This window comes from Sciurus carolinensis, chromosome 17 (assembly GCF_902686445.1).
Source record: "Sciurus carolinensis chromosome 17, mSciCar1.2, whole genome shotgun sequence".
NCBI classification, from domain to species: Eukaryota; Metazoa; Chordata; class Mammalia; order Rodentia; family Sciuridae; genus Sciurus; species Sciurus carolinensis.
The window spans coordinates 52089104-52116265 of NC_062229.1; the positions used below are offsets into that span (position 1 = coordinate 52089104).

The 27162-nt window shown below is 37.7% G+C and overlaps 2 protein-coding genes across 23 annotated transcripts in view; one reads left to right on the forward strand and one right to left on the reverse strand.

Moving 5' to 3' along the window:
• The window catches only part of Appl1 (adaptor protein, phosphotyrosine interacting with PH domain and leucine zipper 1), a 37185-nt gene extending 35002 nt beyond the window's left edge, over window positions 1-2183 (reverse strand). The window contains exon 1 of the mRNA XM_047530571.1: window positions 1976-2183. Within this exon, the coding sequence (XP_047386527.1) occupies window positions 1976-2029 (54 nt within the window). The 5' untranslated portion in view covers window positions 2030-2183. The remainder of the gene's footprint in view (window positions 1-1975) is intronic.
• Window positions 1717-24170, forward strand: Hesx1 (HESX homeobox 1). 22 transcript variants are annotated; one of them, XM_047530589.1, is made up of 8 exons: window positions 1717-2462; window positions 2993-3181; window positions 3487-3530; window positions 13340-13489; window positions 22121-22389; window positions 22891-23087; window positions 23367-23468; window positions 23565-24170. In XM_047530589.1, exons 5-8 carry the CDS (start codon window positions 22233-22235, stop codon window positions 23661-23663), a joined length of 555 nt encoding a protein of 184 aa, XP_047386545.1. In that variant the 5' UTR covers window positions 1717-2462; window positions 2993-3181; window positions 3487-3530; window positions 13340-13489; window positions 22121-22232; the 3' UTR covers window positions 23664-24170. The 22 variants fall into 22 exon arrangements, with proteins under 22 accessions (XP_047386545.1, XP_047386539.1, XP_047386537.1 ...); XM_047530583.1 differs by lacking the exon at window positions 2993-3181 and having other exon boundaries at window positions 1717-2598; window positions 22092-22389; XM_047530581.1 differs by lacking the exon at window positions 2993-3181 and having other exon boundaries at window positions 1717-2598.
• The last annotated feature ends 2992 nt before the right edge of the window (window positions 24171-27162 follow it).

Here is a 27162-nt window from a genome sequence, read left to right on the forward strand (position 1 = left end):
GAGGAAATTAAGACACTTAAGCTATAATGTTAAAAGCAGGATAAAACTGTTACATACAATAAAGTTGAAAAAAAATGAGCAATTTGCTTTTAAAGTGGAATGTACTAAGTAGCAGTGAAGACTACAACCCCCATCCCCTCAGTCGCAGATCCAGGGCTATCCATCTCTCCTTAATGTTTTTCTCAAGAATTAGGCTCAGTGGCAATTCAGGAGACTAAGGCAGGAGTACTCCAAGTTTGAGGCCAGCCTGAGCAATTCAATGAGATCGTGCTCAGTGGTAGAGCACGAGTTGAAACCCCAATACCAAAAACAAAAAGATTACCTCCAGTGTCTTGCCTTCCTAAATCCCAGCTTCCCAATTAATTTTCCCAAATAAATATTACCTAGTTCAAGTTTACTACCTCAAGAAACTAAATATCAACTTGGCTATTAAAATTCAATACAAAACTGATACTAAAATGAGACATGCTTGTTAAAAAAACCCTCAAATTGTAAACTAATTGTGTGAAAAGTTGAAGATTATCTCTGCTTCTAGTCATGGCTAGGGCAATGTGCAAACCATACTGAGTAGTTTATAGACTTTAAGGGCTGTAAAAAAACATATAGGCCAGGTTAAAGAAGAATGTAAGGGAACTTGTTGAGTCTTACATAATAAAAAAGTAAAATGACAAAGAGTACCTGACCCATGCAACCCACAAAATTGTTGTGAAACAAATATAGCTTCTAACTTTACACTGAGGAAGTAATTAAGAAAAATCTGAATTGGCTATACTGGCAGACAAGATACAGCTAAATGTGGGTTTCTCTGTCACAGGCTGATAAGAGTACATTACCAGCAATCAACTGACCTGTGAAGATAACTTTCAGAAAGAAAAAGAATAAATCAATCCTACAATCAAAGCCCAATTTCAACTTGGCAATTAACAGTGGCACAAAATCCATGGCAGAAGTGCCACCCAGTAAAGGGAGAATCTAGCCCTTTCCTCCTCCTCCTCTTTTTTTTTTCGGGGGTTGGGGGGGCGGGCAGCCGTATTAAACTAAAGGCACAAGAAATAGTGCTACCTTGTTTCTAAATAAGTATTTTAGAATTTTTTCATTCTAAGTGAATGAACAGCAAAATAAGCGTCTCAAATCGCTTATTGTATAAAAATGCCAGGCATGCGGTGAAGTTTCTCCATGCAAGTTAGAACTGCTTCCAACACCTTTTTTTAATACAGACGATTTTATTCTTGAGTGTTAAAAAATATATAAAATGGTTACATTTTCCAATACCGTCTTAGGCTGAGCAATCACACGAGCATCATCCCCAATGCACAAAACACAGAACACAGGGCTTTTATTTTGATGAGTTTATTAGGGCCAAGTCCGCAGCGAGCGGCGCAGCAGTCCTGGAAGGCGCCGTCCATCACGCTCTGTGCACGGCTCTAGTGACAGCGGCCAGTTACCGCCGCTACACCCGCACACTAGGCAGGGAGGGCGGGAGCAGACTCGAGCACCCATCACTGGCTTCGCCGATGGCTCTCCACACACAGCCTTTCAGCACCTCCAGAAGAAAAACTAGCCATTTCCTTCCCTAGCATGCCGAGCCTCTGAAATCATTAAACCAGACTACCGGGGTTGCTCTCCTCTGCATTTTCTCCAGATTCGGGATTTATCACCTTACACCATCGCGATAAAAACAGCACCTTCCGTCAAATAAACAGGAGACGCGGCGAATACGTGACCGCCAGTCCCCACGAGAGGCTGTGGCTCGATCTCCACCCGCGGCCCGGCCCAGCCACACGGGCCCACGCGGGCCTCGGGCTGCGCGCCGGGCCTCGGCGGCTCTGGGCGCGGCCCACGGCGGGCGGGGACACCTGGGCGGCGGCGGCGGCGCCCACCTGGGCCGGGGCGGGCACCTGCGGCTGCAGCGCCAGGCCTGCGGTTGACCCGCCAGGCTCTCCCACAACGCCTGCCGCGGTCGCCCGCGCCTCACCTGCGGGCTGTCCTCCAGCGTCTCCTCGATGGGCAGCTTGTCGATCCCCGGCATCGTGGCGAAAGGAGGGCGGCGGCAGGAGACGCGGCGGCCGCCCACAGATCAGCACGCCTGCCCGCCTGCAGCAGCTGACCCCGGCCCGCCCTCTTCTAGGCGCTGCCACCGACACCGCCCGTGCCGCCCCAGCCAGGCGCCCAGCGGCCGCGCGGGAAATCCCGCCCCTCGGCCTCCCTGTCCCGCCTCCCAGCGCGCCCATTGGCTTATGGCGACGCCCGTCAGCGCTGCGGGGCTGACCGAGAGGTTCCTTCGCAGCTCTGGGTGCTTCAGTGATCGCGGTCGGCGGAGGCGGCGCTGTCCGCCAGGGGCGGGAGCCTTCGTTACGTGGATATAAATGGTAGGAGAACGTCTCCACACCGCCGGTAACCAAAGTCTCCAGTGAGGACCGCTTTGGGGAATTTGAGACAGTGTTTCTTCTGCAGCATATTTCGTAAGCGACCTTGGAAAAACCCGCACTGCTGGCGCCGAAGTTTCCTCAAATTATAACCTTCCCGGCCCAGCCCCAAGATGTCCGTGAAATCTGAAAGTTGTGTCATTCACAGGGTTTTCTGGTATATTTGTCTACAGTAAGCTCAATTATTTTTCTGGACACTTGGATATCTGTATACTCTGCTTAAAACACGTGACTTTGTTGCCAGTTCATTAGTTCCTACGTGGCCTTGAAGCCTGACCAATTGAAATTCCGAATTCCATATTTCTTTTACATCACAAAGGAAAACATCTTTTAAAAAATCAGGATACTCTTGATTAATTATGTTGGCAACTGACTAGCATTTCTGTTCAATCTAAAAGTTTTGGAAGAGGTTTTAAATAGCTTCTTCAGTCTCTAATTTTACACTCAATTTAAGCTTAAATAAGATGCAGATTTAACCTGCTGAGGGGTAGAACGCGCGGGCTTTTCTTCTACCTCTTGGTCCATTTTCTCCAAACTTATATTGCCTCATTTATTTCTCTGTCTAGTTGTAAGAAGCTTTCATCAACAGAGAGAAATGGCAAAATAACGAGTTTACCAAAAATCTGGCCATTAAAACAATCTATTCGATTTTCATTCAAAAAGTATAAGACAGTGAGTGAATGAAGATCATTAGCTTCTTGTTTCTACAAATATATTGGAACAAATCCAGATGCTGTGGAACAAATCCAAATATGGTAATGAGAACAGAAATTACATATTTTAAAGCTAAAAAGTATTTTCCATGATGTCTTGAAGGAAAGACACAATTATGTTTTAAATTTTTATCAGGTAAATTTTTATTACAGTTTCACATAATTATCTTTAGTGTTATGTCTTTCAATGAGACGTCTTCCCTTAGATCCTTTACCAACTAGTCATTCTTTTGAAGACAATTTTGTTTTTGATAAAGGTGATTTTGAGTCAATTCTTAACTTGTGTTAAGGGCTCCCAGTTGTGTTATGGTTTCTTTATCCTTGATATTTCTTTTCTGCTCTGCCAGCACAAGCACCATGTAACTGGCTCCAAATAAGGAAGACCTGCAAGGTAAGTGACTTTGGTTGAACTGTGATTTCGATTTTAAGAAGGGTGGTGACACCTGATAAGAATCAGGAGTAAGGGGCAATTGAAAACAAAGTATAAGGGTTGGGAATGTGGCTCAGTGATAATTTTCCATATATATATATATATATATATATATATATATATACATACACACATATATATGGAAATACTCTTCTTCCTTTTATATAAAAAAGGAAATTATGTGGTGTAAGTAAAGGTGAGTTACCCAATTAACTTGGCCAAACCAAATCTTTAATATCTGAATTGTCTGAGTACAATATTATCATCAAGTTAAATAGTTTCCTTCATTGTATGTTATGTGCATCTAAACAATGTTTCTATAAAGTATTCTCATGTTTCTATAAAGTATTCTCAAGAGGCTATTACATTATCAGAGAGGGGCAAGGAATTCTTGACCGGGTCAGCTGGTTAAAAAACAAAAACAGGTTAACTTTCAATTAGGTAGAGAGTTAGTTTAGTCAAATTATAAACCTAGCTTCTATGGTTGTGGCTTAGTAGTAGAGCGCTTGTTTAGCACATGTGAGGCACTGGGTTTGATCCTCAGCACCACTTGAAAAAAATGAAGTTATTTTTAAAAATTATAAACCTAGAAAGAATCTTAAGCTCCTTCTATTTGAATCCCTTAGCTTTACGCCACTGTATACTGTCCTTATCCAAAAATAAAACTTGTTATAAATAAAACTATTTCCTATTTTAAAGCATCTTTAAAGCTGCAGAATTTTGCAGTCTCCTTTGATAACCAGTTTAAGTTTAAACAGCCTAAGTTTTGTACAGATGACCAAACTCAGTTCATTTTAAGCCCATTTCCTTTTATACAGGAAACAAGACTTGTTCAGAGAATGCCTCAGGGTTTACTGGAGACTGGTGTGTGGGTAGCATAGTAAAACTTTGGGCAGCTGGTTAATTTTATGAATGGCAAGTCAGGATTAAACAATATCCACCAAAGAATTCTTTGAAATGTTTCACATATAATTTACTGAGACATTTCACCTATGTAATTTACAACAAAAGGACATACGATCTTGTAAATACATTTGTTAATTATTAGTCTCCTAAAATTACATTGGTGGTCTTATAACTAGATTTTTAAATGATATTCCGTGAAGTTTTTGTCTGTGGTCTGTAATAGAAAAGAATCCAACAACCCAAACAACGGTGATACTTTACTTTTCAAAATTATCCCCTAAGTCAGTGGTGTCATCTTAGGCACATTAGAAATCATCTGGGGGTGGGGAAGATATGTTAGAAGAAAGATTCCCTGAGCTCTGCTAGAAAATTCTTTTGTAATAGATCAGAGGTAGGACTGGAAATCTCTCCTGATGAGTCTAATGCAAGATGTCTTCAAACCACATGTTGAAAATTTTATCAAAGATAGAGAAAGACCCCTAGGAGGTGGCACATGCCTGTAATGCCTGCAACTTGGGAGGCTGAGGCATGAGGATTGCAAGTTCAAAGCCAACCTGAGCAATTTTTTGAGGCCCTACTTAGGGAGACATGTCTCAAAATAAGAAATAAAGGCTGGGGGTATGACTCACTAATTAAGCACCCCTGGGTTCAATCCCTGGTACCAAAAAGAAAAGAAAAGAAAAGAAAAAGATGGAGAATGACCATTTCACTTCCCCCAAAAAACCTTGTATTTTAGAGAATTTAAGAAGTCAGAGCTAGGTGTGTAGCTCAGTGGTAGAGCACTTGCCTAATATGTGCCAGGCCTTGGGTTGGATCCCCAGCACCACTACCACCTCCCTCTCCCCCAAGAAAAAGGTCAAGTAAACATTTAGAAAAAGAATCCTAAATTCCAGCTTAGATGGCAAGAGAGGCATCATTTCCCTAGTCATCTAGAGAGCCTGGAAATCACCTACTTAAAATTTCCTCTGAAAGACTTCATCAATTGGAAATTCTGGGGAATTCACGCTACCTTTAAAAAATATTCATATGTACAATGTGAGTACTTCTGAATGTTACCTGATAGATAAGTCTTCAATAGGACATACTTTAACAGTTAATTCAGTTATTTTCTTTTTAATATCCAACTGTGATGAACCAAATTCAAGAAATGGGTATATTAATTGGCAATTTGGGAACTTGAATAATCCCATCTATTTTAAAATATTAGAACCAGTGGTAGCAACTGGGAAACCTTGTGCAATTGGAAGGCAGAAGAAAAAGTCTTCAGTAGGTTGCAAAAAGAGGTGAGGGGCAGCAAGAATCAACTGGTACCTCCTTATGCAACTGCAAGGCAAATTCTATAGCTTCTACTTTCTTGACTGTAAAAAGAATAATACCAACTGTATGTGGTGATGTATGCCTGTAATCCCAGCAACTTGGGAGACAAGATGATTACGAGTTTGAGGCCAGCCTCAGCAACTTAGACCCTTTCTCAAAAAAAAAAAAAAAAAAAAAAGAGAGAGAAAGAAAAGGAAAAGAAAAAAAGTAAAAGAGCCAGGGTTGTAGTTCAGTCATGGAGCAACCCTGGGTTCAATCCCCAGTACCAAAAAATAAATAAACCAATATTTTCTAAATCAAATCATGTTCATTATCTTATAGAATTCTGATGCTGTTTTACACAATATTATTACCCACATCAATGTTTTATCACTTTGATTTAGGGACTTTGTAGCCAAACCCACAATTTAAAATCAGTAAATAAACTGTTTCAGTCTGTTTTCTGTTGCTACAAATTAGTACTATAGGCCAATTTGTAAAAAATAAAAGTTTATTTGGCTTATGGTTCTGAAAACTGGGAAATTCAAGATTGGTAGCCACATTTGATGAGGTCTTTCTTGTTGGTAGCAACTCTCTAGCAAAATCCTAAGGTGGCACAGGACTTTATGGTGAAACAGAACATCTTAGCTCAGGTCTCCCTCTTGTCTTATAAAAAAACATAGTTCCTGTGTGTGTGTGTGTGTGTGTGTGTGTGCGTGTGTGTGTGTTATGGCTGCTATACCACTGAGCTACATTGCCAACCCTATTTTTTTTTTTTTTTTTTTTGCGGTGCTGGGGATCGAACCCAGGGCCTTGTGCTTGCAAGGCAAGCACCCTACCGACTGAGCTGTCTCCCTAGCCCACCAACCCTATTTATATATTTATTTATTTTAATTTTTTTGAGCAGGATCTCACAAAGTTGCTAAAGCTAACCACAAACTTGTGATCCTCCTGCCTCAGTCTCCTAGATTGCCAGGATTATAGCTCTGCACCATCATGCCGGCATTTCTACTCTCCTAATACTGTATCATGGGCTTTAAATTTCAACATAAGTGTGGATGGGAACATTCAAACCATACCAGATATACTTTGAGATGGTAGAAAAAGGTATACTAACACAGTTACCAAAACAGCAAATACTATTAACATGTTGAGATATTTGGGGATTTGTTTTTTTGTTTTTGTTTTTGTTTTTGTTTTTTGCTCTGTGTGTGTGTGTGTGTGTGTGTGTAGGAAGGAGGTGTGAAGTTGCCTCAAGGTTAAAAGATATATGACAATTATTATACTGTTACCACCATAGGAATTATGGGAACAGGAAAGTTAGAGGAAAGAGTTTGTTATTGGAAAAGTCAGGATATCCCATGACTGTTTAATCTTCGAAAACATCGTACATCGAGTAAGGTGGCCCATGCCTGTAATCCCAGAGACTCCAGAAGCCAAGGCAGAAAATCAAAAGTTCAAGGCCAGCCTCAGCAACTTAGTGAGACCCTGTCTCAAAATAAAAAAGGACGGGTGATGTTGCTCAGAGGTAAAGCACCTAAGAGTTCAATCCACAGTACCAAAAAAGAAAACATTTTAATTTTCACAGAATCATAGAATGCAATAAAAGGCAGTAACAATTAATTAAACCAGTAGTATTTATCTCATGGCTAATGAGTTAAACAGCATATCCCTCTATGAACACTAGATGGCACTATTAATTTGGTTTGGGGTTTCAAACTGCCTCAGGAAATGACTGTTTTCATTCAGTGTTTATTAAATAATGAGCAAAATGTTAAAAATCCCTAACCTTGTGGAACTACTGATTAGTAAGTATGGTAAGGATAAAAACACTAAAAAACAAACTTAATATTAGAAATGTGATATATTAGATGGTACTATGGAAATAGAACAGGAAAATAGTAGTGGACCGTTAAAAAGTTAACACTTTAAATAGGTTCTTCAGGGTGGGTTTCACTGAGAAGGTGACATTTGAACAAAAACACGAAGGAAGCCAAGCATGGTGGCACACACCTATAATCCTAGCAATTTGGGAGACTGAGGCAAGAGGATTTCAAGTTTGAGGCCAGCCTCAGCAACTGAGTGAGACCCTGTCTCAAAATAAAGGAATAGAAAGGGCTTGAAATTTAACTCAGTGATAGAGACCCCCTGGATTCAATTCCTAGTACAAAAATGAGAGAGAAAGAGAGAGAGAAAGAGAGAGGGAGAGAGGGAGAGAGGAAGGAAGGGAGGGAGGGAAAAAACTTGAAGGAGTCATAGGAATGAGCCTTGGGGACTTCTGAGGATACAGCATTAAAGTAAGAGGGACCATTAGAGCAGAGGCCCAAAGCCTTAAGGCAGAAATGGCCTAGCCAACCTGATTCAGGAATTGCAGAGAGACTAGGAGAAGAGAGCATCCAGTTAGATACCCAAAGAAGGGTGGAGGGAGAGGAGGCCTGATCATGTGAAGCCTTGCATTCTACTGTGGTAACTTTGGCTTTGACTCAGATTTGGTCAAAATCAGGTCACCTTTAATAGAGATTATGATTTGAAACAAATGTTGGGGAAGCTGAGTGAATTAGTAATATAAGATATTGTAACTTACAAGTTAACATTGTCTTAAGTAAACTTGGTAGTTTATGAGATACATTGATTTAAAGGAAACATTTACAACAGTGATATAAGCAAATCACATTCAATAAAAAGAACCAAAAAACAGTGTCTTAAGAACAGAAGACAGGATTTAATCTAAAAATGAGTACCTAGTTTTTCTTCTTCCCTTCCTGAATAATGTAGTGCTACAATCATTAGGTAGGGCCAGGTAAAGTGGAAGTCTGTGCAGGATGAGGAAGCCATGGGGGCCCAGAATAGGGCAATGGAGTCCAAGCAGGGTAAAGAGGGGTGTCAACATTAGAAGGGTGCCAGGAGCTGTGATGCATGTCATGCAGGGGCATGGAAGGCTGAAACAGGAGGATCACAAATTCAGGGTCAACCTCAGCAACTTAGCTGAACTCTAAGCAACTTAGTGAGACCCTGCTTTGAAATAAAAAATAAAAAGGGTTGGGGATATAGCTCAGGGTAAAGTGCCCCTGGGTTCAATCTTCATGACCAAAAGAAAAAGAACCCCCCCCCCCCCCGCAAAAAAAAAAAAAAAAACTAGAAGAGTAAAGAGGGCGTTTTGGTGGAGAAGCAGCCTGGGGCAGGATATTGGCACAAAAGTCTGCAAAGAGGGTATCTGCACAAGAGGGAAGTTTTAGATCCCATACACGATAAGTTGGGCTTTTGTGTAGGGTGAGAGCCTGGTATAAGATTTTAGAACCCAAGGTATGAAGGAGTTATCAGGAAAAGAAGGCAGCCTGGAACCTTGTACCTCAGAATGAGGTGAACAGGGCATCTATGTAGAAAGAGGCTGGATCTGGGGTATCCGAGTGCGAGCAGAGAGAGAAAATAGAGAATAATGTCTGTTGGGATGTCTTATAATGCCAAAAGGTACAAATACTCAAAAATGAAGTGGGTAAGAAAGGCTTCCATGCAGCAGGGCAGCCTAGGTGGAGGTGTCAGAACTCAAGTGAGGGAGGAAGGCATCTCTGTGGGTAGTGGCAATGGAAGTTTGGTTACATGCATAGGGTAGATCAAATTAAAAATTATTTTGAGGATAATGGATGCCAGGTTCCTCACTGTCAGAGGACAGAATTACAGATACGGAAAGGGAGAAAGAATGAACCCTGTGGTGCTGGGATTGGAATTAGAGGTATCCATGTGAATTTGTAGATTTCAATAAAGAATAAAATTCTTTATATTCTTCAGTATAAGAATAAATATAGGGACTAGGGTTGTGGCTCAGTGGTAGAGCACTTGCCTAGCATGTGCGTTCAATTCTTAGCACCACATAAAAAAATAAACAAAGATGTCGTGTCCATCTACAACTAAAAATATTTTTTAAAAAGAATAAATATAGTCATAAATATGTATATGTATCACATATATTCGTTTTCTAACTCTTCCATTGAGAGGGCCTGGGAACAGAAATGACCCAGTAGCCATGAACTCATGTAACTCATATGTAGCCCAGATCTTGGTTCCAAACCTCATTTTCCCTTAAAAATAACCAGGACTTCTTGGAAAAATGACTGATTCTATAGCTTGAATAAAATAAAGAATAATGTCTGTCTGGGATGTCTTGTAATGCCAAAAAGTGCAAGTACTCAAAAATGATATGGCAGTAGACATAATAGTAAGCATGAAGAGAGCCGGGTGTGGTGATGCTTAGCCAGGCATGGTGGCATATACCTGGAATTGCAGTGACTTGGGAGGTTAAGGCAGGAGGATTGCAAGTTCAAAGTCAGCTTCAGCAAATTAGCAAGACCTTGTCTCAAAATAAAAAATATAAAGAGTTGGGGATATAACTCAGTGGTTAAAAGCCAGTGCCAACAACAAAAAAAGTAAGTATGAAGAAGTTTACCCCATTAGCCAAATTTGGAAATTTGAACAACACAAAAAAATAATGAGTTTATAGCTCATTAAATAAAGTAGGAATCTATGAGTCCATATTGCTATAAATAAATGAATAAATAGAAAGTTTGGTGATAAACAGTATTCACATGAGTTTAAAATATCTCCTCCACAAAATTCTATGTTATTAAAAGGAAAAGTATAACTTTATAGTAGAGAAGACTGTCAGAAACCATCTTAATCAAATGCTCCAAGTTGATCATTCCAGTAATGGGACCAATCGGAATGATGTGCTGCCTGACAGGAAATAATAACACAGCATCACTTCTGTGACCTGCCTACCAAAGATGTCCAACTTAACCTCATCATAAGGAAACATCAGGTGACCTTATATGAAGGACATTCTACTGAATAAGATCTTCAAAGTGTTGAGGTCATATGAAGGTCAAGGAAATCCTGAGATCTGTTGCTGACTAAAAAGACACGTTTGAAAGGAATGTATCATTCCAAATTGAATTTGATTGCTTTAAAGGATATTATTTGTGAATGATAATTGGTGAAAATTGAATGGAGTTTGATGATTAGATGGTAACGATGAGTAAATGTTAATTTCCTTCTTTTGATTTCATGGTGGTTCTGTTGGGAGGGCGTGCTGGAGAGGGATACTGGCCAAATTATATTGTTATATTATCGTATGTATAAATATGTAACAGCAAATCCCATTATTATGTACAACTATAATGCACCAATAAAAAATGTGGGAAAATAACCCAATTAACAAATGGGTAAATGAATTAAACAGACACTTCTCAAAAGAAGAAATGGAAATGACCAAAAAATATATGAAAAAGTGTTCAACATCATTAGCAATTAGGGAAATGCAAATCAAAGCTACGTTGACAGAATGGCATTCATCAAGAATACAAACAATAGGGGCTGGGGATGTAACTCAGCTGGTAAAGCGATTGCCCAGAACCACAAAAAAAAAAAAAAAAAAAAAAGAATACAAACAATAATTGCTGGAAAAGATGTGGAGAAAAGTGAATACTTTTATACTGTTCAGGGATTATAAATTATTACAACACTTTAAAAATCATTTTGGAGGTTCCTCAAAAGACTAGGTAGGCATGGAACCACCATATGACCATATGAACCAGCTATACTACTCCTAGGTATTTATCCTAAAGAGTTAGAGTCATCATCCTATAATGATATATGTATACCTATGTTTATAGCCTCACAATTCACAATAGCCAAACTATAGAACCAGCCTAGGTATCCATCAACAGATGAATGGATAAAGAAAATGGGGTATATATGGGATATATATATATATAGATAGATAGATAGATAGAGATATATATACACGCACACACAATGGAGTTTTAGTCAGCCATAAAGAAAAATGAAATTATGTCATTTGCAGGAAAATATATGGAACTAGAGACCATTATGTTAAGCAAAATAAGTTGAACTCAAGAATTCAAGGATCATCTGTTTTCTCTCATATGAGGAAGCTAGAAAGGAAAAAGGAAAAGAAAGGTGGGGGTAGGGGTCTCATGAAAATCAAAGGGAGATTAGTAAAGGAAAGGGACGAGGGTGAGGGAAGCAAAGAGGGAGGAGGGAAGTGCTGGGGAGTGATATTATTCAAATTATATTGTTATATTGTGTGCATGTATGAATATGTAACAAGTCCCATCATTATATACTGATAAAAAATGTGGAAAAAAAATGTTTGTTGTGATCAAAGGATTGTTTTTAAGTTGTTTAGAACCATAACATTTATCCCCCAGAAACAATACTATAAATTACTATCAGTTTCTTGGGTTAACTGACAACTCCCATTTAATCTACAGTGATTAGATTAAATGGCACCAGAGGTTAGTCCTGAGCCCCTTGGAGCCCTAAATCCTAAACTTTTTATCTTTGAATATTGAGTCCTAGAAAATCTGAGTCTCATTTAGCTCAGCTCTGAGTTTTCTTATCTTCACTCTCAATTTGGGAAGGACATAAGGACAAGGGCTATTCTAGGTGGAAGTGTTCATTGGTTACGATTTCTTAGAAGGAAATATGGCAGCATTCACCAAATAATAATTTCTTCTTCAAAGACATTTTCCATAGAAAAAAATTGGAGATGACTTATGTGCCCATTATCAGGGGTGTAGTTTGATAAATTACATAGTGCCAAACAGTTACTGAAGAAAGAGACAGAACTATACATGCTGACATATGCAAGGGGGTGGGGTACAGAAACAAAATTACAGAATAATATGTATGTCTGACTCTGGATAAAAACGTGTGTGTGTGCATAGTCTCCTATTTATGTCATGACATTTTAAAAAGGCAGGGTGCTGGAGTTTTAGCATAGTGGTAGAATGCTTGCCTAGCATGCATTAGGCCTAGGACTTGAGTTCAAACCCTAGGACTGAAATAAATAAACAAGCAAATAAATAAAACAGGCAGAAGCATTAAACCATCAGTAGTAGTAGCCAATAGATTGAGGATTAAAAATTGGGAAGGAAAATATTTTCCTTTTTTTACTCTAGGTAGTATGGTATAGAAAGTTTTTTTTGTTTTGTTTTGTTTTGTTTTGTTTTTTTGTCTTGTTTTGTTTTTTGGTACTAGGGATTGAACCCAGGACACTTAACCACTGAGCCACATCCCCAGCCCTTTTGACTTTTTATTTTGATACGGTCTCACTAAATTGCTTAGGGCCCTGCTAAGTTACTGAGGCTACCCTCAAATTTGCAATCCTTTGGCCTCAAACTTCTGAACCACTGAGATTCCCGATGTGTGACATTGTGCCTGACTGGTTTCCTGATTCATTTATTTGTATATACACACACACACGTATATAATTTGTAGGTGGACACAATACCTTTATTTTATTTTTATGTGGTGCTGAGGATCAAACCTGGGGCCTCATGCATGCTAGGCTAGTGTGCTTCTACTGAGCCACAACCCCAGCCCATAGTTTCCTGATTCTTTTTTTTTTTTTTTTTTTTTTTTTTTTTTTGGGTACTGGGGATGGAACCCAGGGCCTTGTGCTTGCAAGGCAAGCACTCTACCAACTGAGCTATCTCCCCAGCCCGTTTCCTGATTCTTAAGATGAAGCAGTAACACTCCTTGTCTTCTAGGGTGCTGTGAGAATTCCATGAGATAATCCATGTTGATACCTGACCCCCAGTAATCCCTCAGTGCTGGGATGCCCCTGCCCACGAGCCACAGGCTGGAGGGTGATGATTTGTGGATGGCTGTCTACAGAACACCACTTCCAGTACTGGGAGGTAAAAAACCCAAAGCCCTGACCTGGAACAAGACAGCTGTCCCTTGAGAGCAGGCCCTGTCCTCTCATGACTCCTCAAGAAATGTGGCCTTGAGAAGAATTCTGCTGTGACATCATTTTGAGATGAGGTATAAAATCTCCTTGGTTGCATTTACCATGTTGCAGAAGAACTTGAGACACTGAGCAAATTTGGCTTCCAGGCTGAAATGAGGTGGATTGAGGTGGTCACAGCTGTAGAAGGAACTTCGGTATGGGCTGCTTGGTTTGTCCCCTGACCCTTTGCCACTGACCAATTTGTAATGGCACCTCCAAGACTCTACACTCATATCCCATACTGGTCTACTTCTCCTTCTTGAATCCACATCTTCACTCTCTCCTTATTCCAGGCCCCTCCATAATGCACATGCCTTGGTTGATGAAGTTAGCTGTGATGGAAATAGATGTGAAATGTTCAACATGACTCAGGTTTTTAGATTTTTAAGCTCAGATTTTTTAGATTAATATCCCATTTCTTGTTTCCTTAATTTAAAAAAATATATTTTTAGTTGTAGATGAACACAATACCTTTATTTTATTTTTATGTGGTGCTAAGGATGGAACCCAGTGCCTCACACATACTAGGCAAGTGCTCCATCACTGAGCTACTAATGTTAGGTATAACTAAAAAGAAACAATAAAATTTTTAAAACTAAATAAAAAGAAATCCATTTTAACATTTAAAAGTACTGAAAAATCTCAAATCAGTGTAATTCCTTTGCAAAAATAAGAAGGGCGTGTGTCATTAAAGCTTTACATTGTTGCTTACCTTTCTTACTGTGCTCACAAACTATGAGCTTAATATTTGCATGACTGATGTACAAAAATCTCTGCAAAAATACCTAAGACCTTGAATTAATTTCCTGATGTTAATGATTTGGGTCTTAATTGAAATACACAATTAGAAAATAAATTATCGGGGTGGGGGGAGGAGAAAAATAAAATAAACATCATTACCCTATGTAAATGTAAAAAAATAAAAAAAAATGAAAATAAAAAAAAAGAAAAGAAATTATCAAAATCTGGGTGAATTTCCAAAATTACTAAAACAAGACAATACAAACTTTTCAATTTTCTCTTCATATTGTAGATTTAGATTTAAAATATATACTGGGTGCATTGGCACATGTCTGTAATCCCAGCAGCTCAGGAAGCTGAGGTAGAAGGATCAGGAGTTCAAAGCCAGTCTCGACAATTTATTGAGGCCTAAACAACTTAGTGAGACTTTATCTCAAAATAAAATATAAAAAAAGGATGTGGCTCAGTGGTTAAAGTGCCTCTGGGTTCAATCCCCAGTACCATACTCTTGTAATGCCAGCTACTCAGGAGGCTAAGGCAGGAAGATAGTAAGTTAGAGGCCAACCTGAGCAACTTAGCAAGACTGTGTCTCAAAATAAGGACTGGGGATGTAGCTTAGGGGTAGAGTGCCTCTGAGTTCAATCCCCGAAACTATAAATAAATAAACAAATAAATAAAGTTCAATTTTATTAATCCTAAATCTTGTCTACATCAATATGTCAGACTTTTATTTATTGTATGAAAGTAAGTGCTGAAAGATATTAGTGACATACACAAGATTTTTACAATGTTTTTCTTAATTGATTAGCACAGTTTGATGATATCGTGACATTATTGGTGAAGATATTACAATGAACATTAATTGGTAAAGTAAGTAGAACAGAGAATTTGGAGACAGAAAATGCAAGTCAAAGCTATGCTACTCACACATTGCACTATAGCTTCAATTTCACCTTCTTTTTCTTTTCTTTTCCTTTTCCTATTTTTTTTTTTTTTTTTTTTTTTTTTGCAGTGCTGGGGATTGAACCTCAATTTTGGCTTTCTGAACTACAAAATAATGAGGGATTTATGTGAAGATTCAATACAAATATACTAAAATGCTTTAGAAGCCACAAAGGACTAGAGATAGTTTGTGTTTATATTCATTATAACATTATGTTAAATAACTAGCATTTATTAAAAACCAACATAAACATTGTTAATAATGAAGCATCATTCTCATGCAAAGATGCCTGTTTTCATCATCACTGTTTTTAGCATTGCTTAATTTTAGGCCAGCATTGCCAGTAGAACTTTCTGTAGTGATGGAAATGTTCTTTGTCCTATTCTGTACAGAACCATTAACTACCTTTGAATATCTAAATTTAAATAAGTTTAACAGTCAGTTCTCCAGTCACACTAAACACATCTCAAGTCCTCATTAGCCACATGTGACTAGTGGCTCCCATATTAGATAGCTCAAATGTAAAATATTTGCCTCAGAAAACTCTATTAGGTTAGAGGTTTTATTGATAATATTAAGTATGTAAACATCATGTATCCATTTATAAATCTGTTTTATTTTTTATGCATTTTGAAGCAAGTTATAGATATCAATGTATTTCCCCTTTAAATTCTTCAGCATACATAATGTTAACTGTTCAGTAATTGTTTATGCTTTTAAAGATAAAATATTAGATTCTGTGAAATGAAAAATCAGAATACCAATCAATGAGTATTGACAAATGCATACATCTGTGTCATCCAAACTCCATCAAAATATAGAACCTAAAAATATAGAAGTTTCTCCTTTTTTTTCTCATTCTCAATCCCTACTTCTAGCCCCCTTGTGAAGAAAGGGAAAAAACAGAAAATTCACCCTAGTAGAAAAATGGCTGAAGGACATATCCCATAATTTCACAAAAAAAGAAATACATAACACCAGTTAACAAATAAAGAAATAAATGCCCAACCTTACTTGAAGAAATACAAAAAAGATTATTTTGCCTACCAAATGCATAATAAAGAGTATTGGCCAGAGTATGGGTAAGTGCATTTTAAGACTGTCCACTGTACTGTTTAACTTACCCATTAAGTACATTTCAATAATTGTATTTTTTCATTTTATAATTTTCATTTGATTCTTTAAAAAATCTTCCCAGTCATTCCTAATCATTTTATTTTGCTTACCCCTATGTATGATTCTAACAATCATTTATAACTACTCTATATTCTGTGCCTGATAATTACAGCCACATCTGAATTTCTTTTGGCTCTATTATATTCATCAGTATTTAGATTTGACTGCTATAACATAGAGACCCCAAATAGCAAGAAAGACATTCTCTCTCCAAGTAGATATTCCAGTAATGGTATGGAATTGCCAACCCATAATCAATAGGGTTCCAGGCTCTTCTCTTTTATTATACTGCCATTCTCAACACCACCATCTCCCACTGTCTCATCCAGACAGCAAAAAAGGGAAAATGGAAACAGGAAGAGTGATAGTTGGGCTTAAAACTTATGTACACTGCTTCTGCTAGTATTCACTCTATACCAGTGTTCTGGGAAATGTAGTTATTAACCTTTACCTAAAAATTATGTTGCTGCTGAGGGAGTATGGAAGGGATATTGAGAGAAAACTAGCATTCTCTGCTATGGAGTGCAAATCTTCTTTTTGCTATTTTTCCCTCATGGTGACTGTCCTTGTGTTTTGATGATCTTTGACTATAAACTTATGTTTGCTTGTTCTTAATTTGTAAGATTATTATGAACCTAAATTAGGGACAGTTTCCTCCAGAGAGAGTTTGGTCTGTTTTTTCCTGGAATAAAAACAGTTGATGCTTCTGGCCTGAAATGGGTGTCTTCAGTTCAGCTCTCTTACCTACTGCTAGTCTGAGGGTTACTATCGTACTTTCAATGATACTAAAGATATTTGTCCATGGAGGCAACCTCACATTTACCATTTGGTTACATATCATTGCTCCCAGTTCTGATGTTAACTTTTGGTTTTTGTTTTTGTTTTGTTGATAAATAAACAAAATTTCCCTTATTTTCCCTTACTTGTCGGGCTCACAGCGATGCACTTATGGTGATAGGAGCAGAAGCTCAGAATGTACCAGTAAGATTGGTTTGTCCTCTTGGGCTTCTGACATCATCATGACATCATCCCTGTGGTAGCTATCGTCTTTCTATCTGAGCCCCAGAATGGACACACATGGATCGAACCCCAACGGATCCCACAACTTGCAGCTAAATCAGCAGGGCCTAGCTGTGCTCAGCCAAACACTAACTGACTTGCAATTTTGTGAGTGAAAAAAAAAAATTATTCATTTTAAGTCACTGAGATTTTTACACATAGCATTTTGGAAGAAATAGCTCATTGATTCAGGAGTAAAGGAACATGTCTCACTAATGAATGGAACATGGAGATAAGGGAAAGTGAGGCATTAAGAATGGCTGTTTTTGGCTTGAGCAAATGCCATTAATTGGGGTTTGAAGGCCTGAGCTGGAAGAAGAAGATTTGGATAGCAAGGAACTACTGGCTGTATGAGTATGAGCCCAGGGCTGGAGCTCTTAAGTTTGTGATCGTTGGCAAAGGAATGGTCTTAAATCCAGATTTGCATGACATCATCCAGAGATTGGAGTTACATAACAAGAAGAGTCTCAGATTGGGTCTAGGGTTCTCCAACATTTGTGTGTTGGGGAAGAAAGAGTAGCTATTAAGGCAGGAGGAAAATGTGGAGAATTGGAACTAGAATCAACAGAGAGAAAGGTCAAGGAAAACAGGGTGACAATAGCATCCCTCATGATTCCTGCTTCCAGACCTCCTTACAGTTTTCTATTGGCAAAGCAGGCAGAGGGATCATGTTGCAACTCTACTGGGGGGGGGGGGGGGGGGGCGCTCTGCATGTCAGTAAAGGCCAAAATCTTTACAGTAGCCTGCAAGACCCTACATGATCTGTTGTCAGCTTTCCTTACTTATCTCATCTCAACTCCTACTACTCTCTCCTATGCTCACTTTGTTCTAACCGCATTGTACTCTGCTTCCTCTTCATGAAAACACCAGGCACAATCCTGCCTTAAGGCCTTAAGGTCATTGTTACTACCTGAATGTTTGTACCTCACATATTCTCATGGCCTACTCCTTTACCTCCTTTAAGTATTTACTCAAATACCACCTTTTCAATGAGACCTACCTTTCCCACCTCTTTTAAAACTGCAACCTCTTTCCCAGCACAACTAATGTCTCTTACCCTACTCCATTTTTTTTTCTATAGCACTTATTGCCTTTAACCCCATTACCTGTCTGTTTCTGTTTATTGTTTTTTGTTTGTCTCCTCTTTCTAGGATTTCTGTTTCCTTTACTTCCTAGCATTCAAAATAGTGCTTGGCTAATATTAGGTGAAAGAATAAATGAATGGCAAATGTGTCAATGCTGCTGAGAGGTTACAATGAAGATAGAAATGTATCCCGTAGGTTTGTTAACAAGGAAGTTACTGGCAGCTTTGGCAAACTTGAAAGGTAGATACACAGCCAGACCTGAAGTAAGTTGAAGAGTGAATGGAACATTTCTGGTCTGGAATATGCTGGGCCATATTCTTTGAAATACCTTCCTACACAAAACAATTAGATTCTAGATAAAACTTAAGTGCCATGAAGCACTATACTCCTTGCACCTTGCCTAGCACATAGTGTATGCTCAGTAAATACATGTTGAATTAAATAACTGCCAACTCATGTCCTTGGTTATACTTATTCCCCTCTTGCCTGTCCATGTAGCAGCCAGAATGAAGTGTTATTTTTTTAGTTGTAGAGGGACTAAAATTTTTTTAGTTGTAGATGGACACCAATACCTTTTTTTTTTTTTTTTTTTAATGTGGTACTGAGAATTGAACCCAGTGCCTCACATGTGCGAGGCGAGCACTCTACTACTGAGCTACAGCCCCAGCCTGAAGTGTTATTTTTTGTTTTGGTGTTTTGTTTTGTTTTGTTCCCAGTGCTGGGGACCAAACCCAGATGTTGCACAAACTAGGAAAGAATTCTATCTCTGAGTTACGTACACTCCCAGACCCAGAGTGCTGTTTTAAAAACTTAAATCCTATCATATCAATTCCAGTTTAAGACCCTCCCTGCCTTCCCTTTGCACTATAAAGTCCATCCCATTATCCAGCCTAGCCTAGCTCTCCAAAAGCATTTGGAACTATTAACTCCACTCCACCTACTTCCTTTTTCTTCCTCAAATACTCCAAGTGTTTTTCAACTGCAAGACCTTTGAACTTATTAGTCCCTCTGGCTGCAGTGCTTTTTCTCAGATTCTTAGCATACTGGCTCACTCCCATTCTCAGCTTTAGGTAAAATGTCACCTTGAATGAGCCTTCCTGGACCACTGACCACCTCACCTTGGTTAAAGATATCCTGCCCCCATTATGTTGCATCACCATCACCTTGTTTACTTCTTTCAATGTGTTTATCATTCTCTGAAATTACCATATTGTGTTCATCACTGACCACAAGCACCTATAATAGTGTCTGGCACATATTAAGCACCCTATAAAAATCCATTCTGTGAGCATGTAAGAAAAATTTCCCTCACAATCTTAAAGTCTTTACTTTTATCTACTCATTCATATATAAAAGGGTGTTTTAATTACAAATAAAATTAGTTCAAGCTAAATAAAAATATTGGAATGTCCTTGTTAATACAGAAGCAATTGGGAGGTGGAGTTGCTTTACTACCCTCTCCAACTTACTTGTGCCTTGTTCCTCTGAGGCACTAATGAGGGTCTCAGTGAAGCCTCCCCAGGTATCCAACCCTCCACCTCTTTCTAATAATCCATCTTACCTGGCTCACCTGTTTTCTTTTCCCATGCTTATTCTTGGCTAACATACCAGACAATTTACTTATAATTATTGTTTTGGTTGCCTCTGCCAACTCCCACCCCACCTTGTACCACTATGCATTTAATGAAGGCAAGGATCCTATTCTGTTTCTGGTACAATTTGTTCAACCAGTTGAGGAATGAATGAATGAATGAATGTCTCAAGGATAGAAAGAAATCTGGGAAAGTCTTGAGTTCTCTCTTCCTCTGAGTCTTATCAGATTAAGGTCATCCCCACCTTTGCACAGTCTACATCTAAGACATACAAAATCTTCATGAGGTATGGATGTTCACTGGTTTATTCATCCTCAGAATGGTTTTACATGTGTATTCATAAACTCATTCTTCTTTGTGCCTGTTGATGTTTTGTATGTGTGAGACCCTTTGTTCAACCATACAGCTTGCATAAGGAATTTAGCTTAATATTTGTGATATGATAGGATAAAATCTGATGAAGTTGAGCTCCATCCTATGGAGGCTACTTCCTCTATAAGTGAAGACTGCCCTTTCTCTTCCTTGAAGAAAAGTCTGACAGTCTTTCAAATGATGGAGAAAGTTGAGCACTTAAATTTAACTTCAAGGAGGTTAAGAGTATAAAGAAGAGCAGAGTATAAGAACTACAAACATACATTTTTGGGAGTAGAGCCATCTCAAAATCTTACTAAATTAGCAGTTATAATTTAATTTCAGATTTTCTTAGATTATGAAATTAAAATATATTCTTAGGGTTTTGGGGTTTTTTGTTATTTTTATTTGTTTATTTGTTTGTTTTTACAAGCTTTATCATCTTCCTGAAATCCCCCAACCTCAATCCCTCAAAAGATCAACAGAGCAGAAGGTATAGCTCACTGGTAGAGTGTGTGCTTAGCATGCTAGGCCTTGGGGTTGAGCCCCAACACCGAGAGAAGAGAGAGAGAGAGAGAGAGAGAGAGAGAGAAGAGAAGGGAAGGGAAGAGAAGGGAAGAGAAAAGAAGGGAAGAGAAGGGAAGAGAAGGGAAGAGAAGGGAAGAGAAGGGAAGGGAGAGAGGGAGAGGGGAGATAAATAGAAATTTTTCTTTAGAAAGTATAATTAACTGGAGCTGGGGATATAGCTCGGTGGTAGAGCACTTGCCTAGTGTACACAAGGCCCTGGCCCTGGGTTTTAATCATCTGCACCACAGAACAGTTAACTCTGTTCTTTTCTTTGAAACAACCATGTAGGGAGAGAAATTACTCTCTTTAGTTTGAACGATAGTGCTTTTAAATTTCTTGGAAGTAGTTACATATGAATCTTTGTATAAACTTGTATCTCTCTCATTTAAAAGAAGAGATGAAGGAAAGGAATTAGCCCATTAATTATTTAAAATACTTGGTACAACTGTTTCTATGAATTAATCCAGGCACTTGGAAGACAATTACACTCAGTGTTAATAACATTGCCAACCTTTTCCAGTATGCTGCACTCCAAATACCATTGTGTTTTCATTGACAACATTCACTGTTACATATGCATATGAAAAACAGGCATTTTCATCAGAATTACCGTAATAGCATTAAGAGATTATTATTTTTTCCAATTTCCTTTGAAGAAAATTCACTTAAATTACATTATTTATTACTTGACTGGTCTCCTATCTTGCCTGTATGTTTAAGTAACTGGAGTCCATGGAAGTATAAACTTCAGAATATAAAGCATGATTTTATACATTAATGATTTCAAATAAAAGAGGAGGGCTACTTTCGTGCATCGCTTCTTTCAAGAAAGTTAAATCTGTGTTCTGCTTAGGAGAGATAACACTTTTTGTCCCTGTAGGTGGCCCCCCTGGTGTAGCCATTAGTTGCTAATTACTTGCAAACAAATAAACAATTAACTCCTTAAGCTGCTGGCTGGGCAAGAGTTCATTGACATGCTAAAACTTTCTAAAACAGGATTTTAATTAGTGACGTTCTAAATCCAGCCCCCTTGTCAGCGGAGCTATAAGGTGAACTGCAGCAAGATCCCAGCCCTGTACACGTGGGTCCAAGCCATCAGAAAGGCCAGAGCTCTTGCTCTGTGCAGCCCACAAGAGGATGTCTCCCAGCCTTCAGGAAGGTGCTCAGCTTAGGGAAAACAAACCCTCATCTTGCTCCTTTTCAATTGAGAGCATCTTAGGACTGGACCAGAAGAAAGACTGTGTTCCATCCATGAAGCCCCACAGGCCCTGGGCAGACACCTGCACCTCCTCAGGTATGCTAGTACTTAATTTTTTATTTCCATTCAATTCAATTTTATTTGAATTTTAGTTTGTCCTTTATTCCAAACTGCATAGAGTTGAAGAGAAACTGTTTTCATTCAATGAGATAGCTGAAGCATCTAGGACTTGTAATGCTATGGGTCCTATGGGAAATAAAAAAGAATATTTGCCTTAGGTCTTAGTGGGTATAAGTTCACTCACAGGCAACGCTAAAATTCTGCATTTACTTCAGAAAATCTCTGTTTATTTGACACATTAGATATTCTATATCTCTTTTCACTGAAAAAATAAATATTCAATAAAGTCCAAAATGTTCTCTGTCACCAAGGCAGGATCTTCATTTTGATTTTTGGGTTAATGAGGGAATAGTTCTTTTGTGAAACCCAGGATTCCACTAAGAAAATTAAAGACAAGTTACTGAAAGTACTTCTTATAGAACTTTGTGGAAGATAGGATTGGCCACATAAGTTGGGGTTTATTTTTCTGATTTTTAGAGAAAGACGCTAACCTATCTCAAGGCCCAAGTCTTCCCAATGGGATCTCATTTCCATGTACCGTGGATCACCCAATGCCAGAAGAAAGAGCTTTGAAATATGAAAATTACTTTTCAGCCTCAGAAAGACTATCTTTGAAAAGAGAGTTGAGTTGGTATAGAGGACGAAGACCTAGAACTGCTTTTACCCAAAACCAGGTGGGAATTGTTTTCATCCATTAATGGTAATACAAAGGCTTTAACTGATGTTCCCTTGAGCAAAAGGCTGTTCATTCACTATAGGATCACAGTTTTAGAAGCCTTGTTAATGAAACAATGGACTACCATATTTTAACAGTTTCTGGATAATCTCTTTATAAAAGGTATTTAAATTAGTTGCCCAAAGATTAAGGGCAATTGTTTTGTTATACAAATTAAAGCCCATTTTTGGTAACTTATGGAATATCAACATTTTAAAGAATTCTTTTGTTATTCTAGATTGAAGTATTGGAGAATGTCTTTAGAGTAAACTGCTATCCTGGCATTGATATCAGAGAAGACTTAGCTCAAAAATTGAACCTAGAAGAAGACAGAATTCAGGTAATTTTCAAATTTAGTTGTTATTTGTGATGATTGAAATATTTAGAATAATAAAATAATGCTTCTGAAATTCATTTTATTTTTCCTTAATTTTAGATTTGGTTCCAAAATCGGCGTGCAAAGCTGAAAAGATCCCATAGAGAATCACAGTTTCTAATGGCGAAAAAAAATTTTAACACAAATCTCCTGGAATAGGTAGAAAACTAAACATGTGAAATTATCTTCCAGTTGCAGATCATGAAGAATGAATGCAAATATCAAGTGTTAAAAATGTAATGTTTTCTTTCCTGCATTTAGTCTGAGTATTGTCATTTTTTTCTGAAATATGTTGTAAATAATATTGATTATAGCATGGTACACATTATATTTGGACACTTTTAGTTACAATAAAGACTTTTCCTATATATTTTAATAAAAATTTTCAGGAAAGCTAGCTATTTTTTAATTGAACAAAATTAATCTAATATATTAGTATGCTAGAATCAGTAAACTCATGACTAAGTAATTCAGCAAGCTGGATTCCATTTACAGAGTATTTCAAGTAAAATAATCCAAAGAAGAAGAGTTATAATCTATTTCAATTAGTTTCCTTCAAGCACATTTTGAAGCATGATTATGCTTAACCATACTATAAAATGTGATTTATTCATGAATCTTATGTATGTCTTTTTTATTGGTGCAAAATACTTACACAGAACAATGGGTTTTATTGTGGCATATTTGTGTACACAAATATGCTACAATAAAATAATTTGACCAATTTAATTCCTAGTACCTCACTTTGCCCTCCATGCCTCCCTCCCACTGACCTCCTTTCTCTACCCTACTGGTCTCCCCTTTTTTTTTTTTTTTTTTTTTTTTTTTTTTTTTTTTTGGGTGCTGGGGATCGAACCCAGGGCCTTGTGCTTACAAGGCAAGCACTCTACCAACTGAGCTATTTCCCCAGCCCCTCCCTTTTATTTTTATAATATCCCTTTTTTTTCCTTTTTCTTTATCTTCCACATATGAGAGAAAAAACAACCCTTGAGTTTCTGAGTCTCACTCATTTGTGAATCTTCAGTTTCTCTTGATTTGTAAATTAAGCTGTGAGAACTTCTTATTATATATCAAAACAAATCCTTATAACATGCCAGTTGCTAGGTTTTTAAAAGGGAAATCATTATGTCACAGCAGAGGTATAAAAGCATCAGCTGTCATATACACACCATTGATAGTGCACTGAATAAGAGTTAAGCTGCAAATAAATGCAAAATTTTAGAAGTCCTGTAGTTCATTTAATGTTGTGCTCTACTTTCATTCCTTTAAGTGACAATAAGCATCTGACTTTTATCTATAACCAGTTTAATGATTTCCAATCAGCTGTACATTTTGTTACATTATTACATTGAGAAGGTGGGATAACTGACCTGCCTTTTGTATGTGCTCTGACATAGTCACTGAAAATAATCAGGGTATTTTCTAAGTGAAAAAAACTATACTTTTCATTTCCCATTTTGCCATTGTACCTGCCATTTAAAAGATGGAGAGAGAAGATGGGTGAAAGAAGGGAGCACTCTCCACTGAAAATCTGGGTGTTTGTTTTCTAGTTAATAGAAGATGTAAGCAAGTGGGTGGTGGGGGTGTGTGTGTGTGTTTAATGTTATCTGGAGAACTCCCACTCTGTCCAGTGAAAGCCATTTTCAACTTTGTTCATTCAAAATGAATTCTCTCTTGCTTCCCTTTTCTTTCTTCCCCAATGCCCTTCTTCTCTCCCAGTGATGATCAGAGTGAAATGTTCTTGTTGAGTTATTGAATCTATAACCATTATACATTCTTTCTAGGATATAGGTAATACAGAGAGAAATGTATGTATTTTCTTGGAGGAAGTTTGCCTGTTATTTCTGAGAAAAAAACAGCATGATTCCAACTTTAGAACTTTTAAAAATCACTTATTAAGCATGCATTTGGAGTACAGAGCTCTACGTTCCAACAACTGGTTAGCAATAAATTACTTATTCTGTTCTACTATTGTAGGACAAGGAAGGAAGAGGAAAAGGAGGACAGCAGAGCAGTTAACAGGAAGACTAGAGGTGTTAAATATCTTCAAAGGTCATCTAGGCCACTTTTTCCAATATAAGGAGCTGCTTCCATTATGAACTATATTAGTCAAAATTTGTTCTCTGGGAAACTCCTTTGGTCTCCATTAGGTTCCTATGATGTTTGATTAAGTTGGAATACTAGAAATCACCATAAGTAGGCCTTGGGGGAATGGATTGGAGGGAAATGTGTCATGTAATATAAGTTTTTATTTAATCCCCCAAGTCACATTTTAAATACTGAAAACAATTTAAGCAATATAGAAGTAGAGTTAAGGGTTGGGGATATAGCTCAGTTGGTAGAGTGCTTGCCTTGCATGCACAGGGCCCTGGGTTCTATTCCTGACACCACAAAAAAAAAAAAAAAAAAAAAAAAATGTAGAGTTAAATCTCCCTCCAACCTCATCCTTCAGATAACCATCATTAAATGTTTTCACAAGCCAGGTATAGTGGCAACAGTGGCTCAAGAAGCTGAGGCAGGAGGATCATGAGTTCAAAGCCAGCCTTGGCAGTGTCTAGGTACCAAGCAACTCAGTGAGACATTGTCTCTAAATAAAATACAATAGAACTGGGGATGTGGCTCAGTAACCCCCCCCCCAAAAAAAAAAGAAAAAAAAAATTCACAGGTCTTTTGGTGAAATATGAAAGCCTCTGTGAGTATATATACACATTCACATATTTGTTTTTGCCGTTCTTTTTTAAAATATGATCATACTTTACAATTTGTTCTGCATCTTTCTGATATCTTGCTATGTCAGAATTACAGCTCTTTCTCCTCAGTGTCTGCTGAGTTTAAGATAAGATTTCAAGTATTACACAGAACAAGAATCTATTTCACGATGTTAATATTTGAGCATTTTTTTGAAGTAGTGCTTCTTACAAATTGGGATTTTGAAAGAGAAATTAGTTTGTCTAGAATGTATCTAGAATTCCTGAAGAGTGTAAGGATTCTGTATAAAACTATGTAGAATCTAGAAGAAGTGAAAAGCATCACAATGATCAACTAACAATTTCTTAGCACCTAATTGAATCATAAAATTTATCATTTTTATAAGAAGTCTAGTGACAAGAGAAACATAGTAACTCCAGAATATTATTATCTTGATATTTTCCAGCAACAATTTTATATAACTGATTTGTGTGGTCCTAAAATTCAACTTCATTTATTTATAAATGTTTGTTTATAGATGAAATCGTTTGTAACTAAAAATGTATATGTATAACTGAAATAACATAGCAATAACACATTTATTACTGAAACATTTATTTTAAAGTCAGAAAGTTAATGTAATACCAGAATTTGTAATATTAAAGGATAACTATAAATGTAATATGCACATCTTTTTTATTTTCTAATACTAATAACAAAACATCAGTTTTAATTTAACTTTTATGAAGCAGGTTTATAATACATAAGAATATTCAAGAAGCAAGATAATATATAAGATTACTACTGTATTTTCCCTAAAATCATTTTCAAAAACCTAAAAGGGCTGGGCAGAGTGACACACGCCTATAATCCCAAGGAGTAGAAAGACTGAGGCAGAAGGATCACAAGTTCGAGGCCAACCTCAGCAATTTAGCAGGACCCTGTCTCAGAATTCAATAATAAAGAAATA

Excerpts from the sequence above, each read along its gene's own strand:
- Hesx1 (XM_047530583.1), top strand. The coding sequence starts at position 22,233 with ATGTCTCCCAGCCTTCAGGAAGGTGCTCAGCTTAGGGAAAACAAACCC. Across the intron at positions 22,390-22,890 it reads AGACACCTGCACCTCCTCAG|AGAAAGACGCTAACCTATCT; the intron begins GTATGCTAGTAC and ends TCTGATTTTTAG. Across the intron at positions 23,088-23,366 it reads CTGCTTTTACCCAAAACCAG|ATTGAAGTATTGGAGAATGT; the intron begins GTGGGAATTGTT and ends TTGTTATTCTAG.